This window comes from Mauremys mutica, chromosome 13 (assembly GCF_020497125.1).
Source record: "Mauremys mutica isolate MM-2020 ecotype Southern chromosome 13, ASM2049712v1, whole genome shotgun sequence".
Classification (NCBI taxonomy): Eukaryota; Metazoa; Chordata; order Testudines; family Geoemydidae; genus Mauremys; species Mauremys mutica.
The window spans coordinates 2,980,065-2,988,179 of NC_059084.1; the positions used below are offsets into that span (position 1 = coordinate 2,980,065).

The 8,115-nt window shown below is 56.7% G+C and overlaps 1 protein-coding gene across 1 annotated transcript; it reads right to left on the reverse strand.

Moving 5' to 3' along the window:
* Window positions 1-1,349: 1,349 nt before the first annotated feature.
* SLC52A3 (solute carrier family 52 member 3) lies at window positions 1,350-5,982 on the reverse strand. The gene is made up of 3 exons (XM_044986050.1): window positions 4,832-5,982; window positions 3,727-3,850; window positions 1,350-3,518 (listed from the first exon to the last, which is right to left on the reverse strand). The coding sequence occupies exons 1-3, from the start codon at window positions 5,866-5,868 to the stop codon at window positions 3,306-3,308; spliced, it is 1,374 nt and encodes a 457-aa protein (XP_044841985.1). The 5' UTR covers window positions 5,869-5,982; the 3' UTR covers window positions 1,350-3,305.
* Window positions 5,983-8,115: the final 2,133 nt, after the last annotated feature.

Consider the following 8,115-nt stretch of genomic DNA (forward strand, 5'->3'; position numbering starts at 1 on the left):
GTCTCTCCAGGGTCTCTCCATAACCAGCCCACCTCTGCCTTCTCTCTCTGCTCTCACGGGCTGCAGTGACGCCTGGTGGAACAAAGCTGCGCTGTGCGTACCGAGGTTGTTCCCATATGCAAAGCCCATGTCCTATTCAGAGTCAGGAAGGCCTCTCCCTTATGCTCGCAAACCTACAGGATTCTTGCAAGTGCTTGGCTGGCATGGCTGGCACAGTACGGGTCAGGCAAGTGCCTGCCATTCCCAGCACAGGGCTGCCCTCCGTATCTGTCACCTTGTCCTTTGCACAGGGATGTTTGTGGGATGCAGCTCCTGGCAGGGCTGGATTCACCCTACGACGTGGCCATGGCAGACGTGGCCATGGCAGAACCACCTGAAGCAGCTTTCACCTGGCAGATGCAGTGCGACTCAGGGGAGTGGAGTGACCTGGGGGCGGAGGGTACTGGTCGAGACAGCATTTTTCACAAGTTTAAGGCGCTCCACAGAATTACAAATGATGCCAGAGAAATGCAGCCATCTCTGGGGTGAGAAATAACAATACCAACAAGACTACGCAACAGTTCAGGACAGGAAGTGAAGAAGAATATATCCCACTGAAATGAGAGTGGCGTTTAGGTAGGAATCTGGCCAGGATGCCACGGTTGGCAAATGCATTGGGCTTTTCAGTGGCTACAAGGGGTCAAGGCCTGACTTTTCCATCTCCTCTGCAAGCTGGTACCATCCACATTGTGCCATCCACTAACTAAGTATCCCTTACTCTGACTGGGATTTACAGAGGAATACCACTAGCGTCACTTAGGTTTTTCGGGCTAGAGGTCTCCATCCTGCTACTTGCCCATCCTGGCTCAGCTTAGCTAGCAACAAAGCTCTGAGCAGCTCCCAGCCTGTGGCAGTCTGGAGTCCTCCCCTGTGGCTCTCGGACGGCTGTGTTCAAAGAGGAGATGGAATTGTTTGAGCTGCTTTTGGGACATGCTTTAAGTCCTAGCAGAGACAGGCCCGAACCCCAGGGGGCAGCACACACTGTCTGGCTGCGCCAATAATCTTGTAAATTAAAGACCCCGAGCTCCGAAGGTTGCTGCTGTTGCCCCGTGAAGTGGGAATTGCAGAGACTTGCACAGGTCCAGGTCTGATCTGGTTCCAGATCTAAATTTATCTGACCAGTCTGAGCAAATGGTTCCCACTTTGACACCTCCCTTGCAAAAGAGAAACATTCCTGGAAAGATACTGGACCAAATTCTTAAACAATCCATTTGTAACCACCTAGCGGAATAGCCAACACGGATTTGTCAAGAACAAATCATGCCAAACCAACCTAATTTCCTTCTTTGACTGGGTTACTGGCCTAGTGGATGGGGGAAGCTTGTCAACATGATGTATCTTGATTTTAGTGAGGCATTTGACACAGTCCCACACGACAGTCTCTTAAGCAAACTAGGGAAATGTGCTTTAGATGAAATTACTGTAAAATGGGTACAAAACTGCTTGCAGGCTCGTACTCAAAGAGTAGTTATCAGTGGTCTGCTGTCGAACTGGGTATGGGGGGGATGTATTTAGTGGGGTCCCGTGGGGTTCTGGTACTATTCAATATTGTAATGAACAATTTGGCTAACGGAGTGGAGAGTACGCTTATAAAATGTGCGGATGACACCAAACTGCAAGGGGGTTGCTAGCTCTTTGGAGGACAGGATTAGAATTCAAAATGACCGTGACAAATTGGAGAATTGGTCTGAAATCAACAAGATGAAATTCAGTAAAGACAAATGCAAAGTACTACACGTAGGAAGGAAAAATCAAACGCACAACCACAAAATAACAGCCAGGGAATAGCCAGCGAGGTGGTCGTACTGCTGAAAAGGACCCGGGGGTTACAGTAGATCACAAAGTGAATGAGTAGCAATGTGCTGCAGTTGTGGAAAAGGGCAAGGCTAATATCGTTCTGGGGTGCATTAGCAGGCGTGTCACGTGTAATTGTCCTGCTCTACGTGGCACTGGGGAGGCCTCAGCTGGAGTCCTGTGCCCAGTTCTGGGTACCCCGCTTTGGGAGAGATGTGGACAAACTGGAGAGTGTTCAGAGGAGAGCAAAAAAAATGACCAAAGGTTTAGAAAACCTGACCTGTGAGGAAAAGTTAATAAAACTGGGCATGTTTAGTGTTGAGAAAAGATGACTGAGGGGTGACCTGATAAGTCTTCAAATCTGTGAAGGGCTCCTATAAACAGGACAATGCTCAATTGTTCCCCATGCCCACGGAAGGTAGGACAAGAGGAAATGGGCTTAATCTGGAGGCAGGGAGATTAGGTTAGATATTGGGAAAACTTTCTAACTGTAGGGGTAGTTAAATTATGGAACAGGCTTCCATGGGAGGCTGTGGAATCCCTGTCATTGGAGGTTTTAAGAGCAGGTGGGATAAACACCTGTCAGGGATGGTCTAGGTTTACTTGGTCCTGTCTCAGTCCAGGGGCCTGGTCTCGATGACCTCTCCAGCCCCTACATTTCTATAGTCCCAGCAGGAAAGTCGTGAGTATCTCAGAACTATAGAATGGAAACTACTCGGTAAAACCCCAAATGAAAGGGACCTGGGACAGGAGGAGATGGGGCGAGGGAGAAGAAAGAAGTGATCCATCTAAATCAATAGGGAAAAATACAAGTTGACTCCAGCTGCTCTATCAAGGCAGGTGACACAGACCCAGGGCACGCCACAGGGAGCAGAGTCCATGTGAGCAAACAAATGTCAGGCTTGAGAGGAGCTGGGACAAGGGGAGAGTCACCTGCCTCCCAAAAAGCACAGACTGGGTTACCCTGGGTACAGCACCTGAACTGTGGGGAATGCTCCAGCCAGAGCCTGCCGGCAGCACAGGATGGAGATGGATACCCTGGTTTGGTAGAGGGACCTGTTAGTGCACAGGAGACCCCTCGAATACAATGTGTCCATGCACTGGGCAGAGCTGAGAGCCAGTTGCTTCCTCCCAGATCACCTGTACTGACCCGTTTTGCTTTAAACTTCCCAAGAGAAACCACCACTCCCCGAGCCTGTCAGGGAGGGGCAGCTGTGTTGTCTGTTCAGCTGTGTGGGTCCCTGACTCCATTCTTCTTGTGGAGCCAAAGCACTGTTTGCATAACTGATGGGGGTGTGCTTTGGCACGTGGTGGTTGCAGACTATGGGCTGCAGCATGGAGATCCATCAAGCTAACGGGAGCGGGGTGGAGGTGTTTTCTGCCCAGTCTGGAAGTCACTGGAGCCCATGATGTCCTTGGCCAGCAAGTCCCTTGCCACAGCTCCTCCCCAGAGCACCTCCCCTGGCCCAGGCTCATGCTGGACACTGCAGGCTGCAATAGTCAGCAGATCTGAAGAAGCTATAGACATTCACCAGGGGGAACATGATGAGGGCCCCTGTCAGAGACCCCAGCTGCTCTACTGCCCCGTACCACACGAGGGCGCTGTGGCTCTGGCTCCGCAGGGTCACCCCGGTCATCACCTTCACGTAACTGAGGCTCCCTGTGAAGAACACCCAGGAGATGACCTGTCAGAACAGAAAGAGAATCCCCGGGTTGGGTAGCGGATTCCTGGCAGCCGCAGTTTGGACAGGGACGGGGGGCTGGGAGTGGGGACATGCCGAGAGGGGGAGCAGGGGAAGGCACCGGTCCGGGATCCTGGAGCCGAAGCAGAAGGGCGGGCAGCAAAGACCCTTCCACCGGGGGCGGGGGGAGACGTCAGTGCCAGCTACTTACAATGATGGCGTGCCCCCACGCCGAGTGCTGCAGGAGGGGGCACGGGCTCATGACACCCATAGCCATGTTATAGGCCCCAAAGCCTGTCCCGGCCACGGAGAGCGCCCCCAGCAGGGCCAGAGACCTGTGTGAGACACAGAAAGAGTGACTCCCAGCCGGGCATCCGCACCGCTGCCCCGGCTCAGCCCTCCCTGCCCTGCCCACGCTGCAGTCGCTGCTCCCAGAGCTTGCTGGGCCCAGACACGGACGAGTCTCACCCGCCGCATGGGACACTGAGAACTGCCTCGGTCTGCCTGTCCGGCATCTGGGCAGCTCCGAGGGCCTGCAGGCAGGAGAGCAAAGGGTTAAGGGGACAAACAAACTCCCCTGGTATTTCTACGGGGGGGGTGTCTTTCCTGAAGCAGTAAATACCTCTGCTGCTTTGCTGAGAGGCTGTGACCTGCGGCTCACACAGGTACCAGGGTCAGCCAGGGCTTCCCAGCCAGAGCCAGCTGCCCTTTGGGTCTGCGTCCCCCCCTGGGCTTGGCAAGAGGAGAGCTCAGAACCTGAGACTGCAGGGGACGGCCCAGGGCAGGGGGAGTGTGTCTGTAATATCCCCCGGCTGCCGGGGCAGTGAACCTCAGGAACTGAGTTGGGGTCGGTTTGCGTTTCACTCCCCAGCAGACCTGGAAAGCCCCAGAGCGACGTCTGGGACAGTGAGTGGAGCTGGGAGAGCCGCTCGCCCCCAGGAACGACCCCGATTTCCAAACCGGGCGGCCTAGCGTTCGGCGCTGTCCGAAATCCACGCTCTGACTTGCCAAAGTGCTGAGCAAATCCAGGGGAAAATCAAAGCACTTACTGACGCCTAGATACGGCCTCAGGAGCCTAACTCTAGACTCCCCTCCTGGGCAGTGTTCCCCATGAATGCAGCCGCTTTGCAGCTGGCGAGGGGTTCACTCAGCGGCCCTGGTTCCCGCCGGGTGCATTCAGTGTCCATGAGGGGCTGCTGAACAGTCTGGATGGGTGAGGAGCCCCTGTGGGTTCGGGTGTCGCCAACCTGGCTCACGGTGGGAGTGGTAACTCAGGAGCTGTGTGTGCTGCCCTAGGGCATGAGGGGGACACCTACCTGCTGGGCAGAAACATGGCGATGGTGCAGGCGAGCGGGTTGGCCATGGAGCTCAGGGTTGCAGACAGGTGGTACGCCATGTTGCCATAGGGCAAGCAGGAATAGGCTTGCACGGATGGCAGGATCCCGTTGGTTAGGGAGTTCACCCAGGCAACAAGGAGGTAGATGAAGGCAAACTTGGCCAGAGAGTAGGTAACCTCTGGGTCTGCATGGTGGGATCCCTTGTCGGAGCTAGCTGGCTTTCCCCCCCTTGGGGAGTCTCCTCCCCCAGATAGCCTGGGCCCATCCCCAGGGATTTGCTGAAGTGAGTAGAGGGTGATGTTGCTAGGACACAAGTTTTGTCTCGACAGCTCCCACGCCTTGGGCAGCCTGGTGAGGAAGAAGAAGGCTACCAAGCAGGCGACCATCATGGCAGCCAGGAGGAGGAAGAAGACCAGGGTGGAGAAGTTGGCTGGGAGATACCGGGTCTCCATTTGGAAGTGGCCGCCCTCGGTGGTGGTGTTGCCCGCGGTTACGTTGGCGACCCGGGTGACGTTGACGCACCTGGCGATGCCGGCGCCCTGGGCCAGGGCAATGAGGGCTGGGAGGAACCCGCTGAGCCCTTCCCCCATGAAGAAGGTGGTGACGTAGCGGGGCTGCAGCCGCGCCATGAAGGGCAGGAAGGTGACGGAGGAGGTGCAGTCCACCAGCGCCAGGCAGAAGGCGAGGCCGAAGAAGGCCGTGCTGTGGGGCTCCCCAGCGACAGGGGAGGTAAAACCCCAAAGGAAGGCCAGGAGCAGGCAGGCCAGGACTCCCATGGCCACCACGCCATAGATGATGGCCACTTCGCTCAGCAGGCCGGGCTTGAACCTGTGCAGCAGGGTGACCAGCAGCGGCCCCACGTTGGCCAGCTGGACGATGATGGTGATGTAGGAGGGCAGGTACCACTGCTCAGGCAGCTCGGTCACCAGCAGGGGCAGCTCCACCCACAGGCCATTGAGGGCTGCCCAGGAGCCCGTCCCGAAGACACATGCCAGCAGGTGGGTGAGCAGTGCCATTGCTCAGCCAGCGCCGGCCACTCTGACCCGGCAGGGACCCAGAGAGCGGAGCCCGGCTGCCTCTGGGGAGGAGAGAGGGGGAAGGGGGGCTTAGCTACTTCCTCGGGGACAGTTCACTTCAGCCCCGGGCCCCTCCCGCTCCATAGAGCCCTGCTCCCCCCGCCCGCCCGCCTGCTCCCCAGGGGCCACAGGACTGCTCTGAAAGTGCCTCAGGAAGGTGGAAGAAAGGCAAACTTACCAAGCGTTTTATGGGGCAAATTCTATTCAACTGGCTTGAGACCCTCGACAAGCCAAGCACATAGTGCTGAGCCTGTGGAACTCCAGGCCACAGGACCCCATTGAGGCTGGAGCTGGGCACCCCCAAACGGGACTGGGCATTTCTCCAGAGAGCGAGGGCTGCAGGAGAGCGGACATGGCATTCTGCAAGGGCTGTGAACTCTCTGGCCTCAGAGCTGTGAGGAGGTCAGGAAGAGGCTACCCCTGCAGGCAGTTATCGTCTCACTGCCTCCTGCTGCCTTCACCCAGGCGTCTGGTCCTGGGCCCTGCTGGAGCCAAGGAACTGGTGAGATGCAGCCCTGGTCTGGCAGTGCCTGCCTCCTTACCCCCCTGCCAGCCCTGGGACAAAGAGGGGAGGTGGGCTGCCTTACCTTGCACCGCGGAGAATGGCAGAGGACCCCCAAAGGCAGCTGATCAATGATCCTGGGGGTTGTGGCAAAGCTTGGGTCCTGGCAACTTCTCTTTCCATGGGAGGGGGCCCTGCAGGCTGCTACCCCCGATTTACCTCCCTGCAGCTGGCCGTCCACAAGGACAATGCAGGCCTCTTCCCCAGCACCAGCCTGAGTTGGAGTTTATCACAGAACAAACAGAGGCGCATGCAGATGCCAGGAGGAGTTAAGCTGCGAGTAAGGCAGGTGAATTCAAATGTCTGAGGTGCTGCCAGCAGCTCCGCCCTGAAACCAGAGACCTGCCTGTTCCGGAAGAGCTGAGTCAGTCACCCTCTCCCTGGCTTTGATCTCCTCCTCCCCAGGAGAACCCCCAGCTGAGCCTGCCCTGCCACCGGGCCAGAACCCTGCAGGGAGCAGGCCCCCTGGAGATGCGAGGATCCTGGGTTGCTGGTTGAGGCAATGCTGCCAGAACTGCAGCCACAGACTTCCCACCACCCCACCGACGTCGGGGGGGCCCGGCGTGGCCAGATGGTGCTGACTGCTCCCGCCCCAGTGCCCCTGAGAACGAGGCCTCGTGCCGGCTGGGAGCTGGCTGGGGTTAGTGACTCGAGCTGGGGATCAGGACTGCTCCCCCTCTTCCTCCCCCCTCCGGCTGGGACGTGTCTGAGGTTCCCATATTGTACAGGGGTCTGGAGTGGCTGATTCCCCTAATTCTCTCCCCGCTGGGAGATCGGGGTCGTTGCAGGGAGACGAGTACACATGGTGCGGGTTGGGCCAGCAGGGATAAGGACATGCAGCGACATGGGCGGGAAATGGCTAATCAAAGGCGGAACTGGAGACCCACACAGATGTTCTGGACAGTTCCTTTGTAAAAAAACTTTGTGTTTCTCTTGCACCTGCCACCTGAGAGCCTCACCATTCTTCATACCCAGCAATTAATGAATGCTCCCAACCCCCTCTGTAAGGGGTGGGGGCATTTTCCCTATGCCACAGGTGGGGAAACTGAGGCACAGAGCTGTCCTGAGACTTGCCCAGGGTCACACAGGAAGGCAGTGGCAGAGCAGAAAGTAGATTCCTAGTCCTGTGTCTTAATCACTAGACAACTCTCCCTCTCCTTTTTTGCATTGGGTCACCCCTGCTTAACGCAGCCCCGGTTTAGAGTCGCTTGCTCTTGCTGTCCCACACACCCACACAGGAATGAATTCCATTGCTCAGTTTAGCTTCCTGTAAACACCTTTGTTACTTTCATTGTGTTGCAACTTCTAAAGAGCTCTTTGCCCTTTGGTGAATTCCCCTGCGTTCTCCCCCACGTGTGCTGGTGCCTGGAGCAAGGCCCTTGGATTGTGCTAATGGGCCAGAACACTAGAGCTAAGTAATAAATCAGATCAGAGAAAAAATGGATGGACCCTTTGACGTGCAGCGTGGGCATATTGGCCAGCACAGAGCCTGGCGCTCTGGTAACACACTGAGGGGGTCTCCTTGGGTCAAGGAGCAGCCTGGCTGTTGTAGGGCTCTGCTTAGGGTAACATGTGTGGGGTGTGGGAGGAGGATTTAAATTCTCACGCTACTGCCCCATCATGGC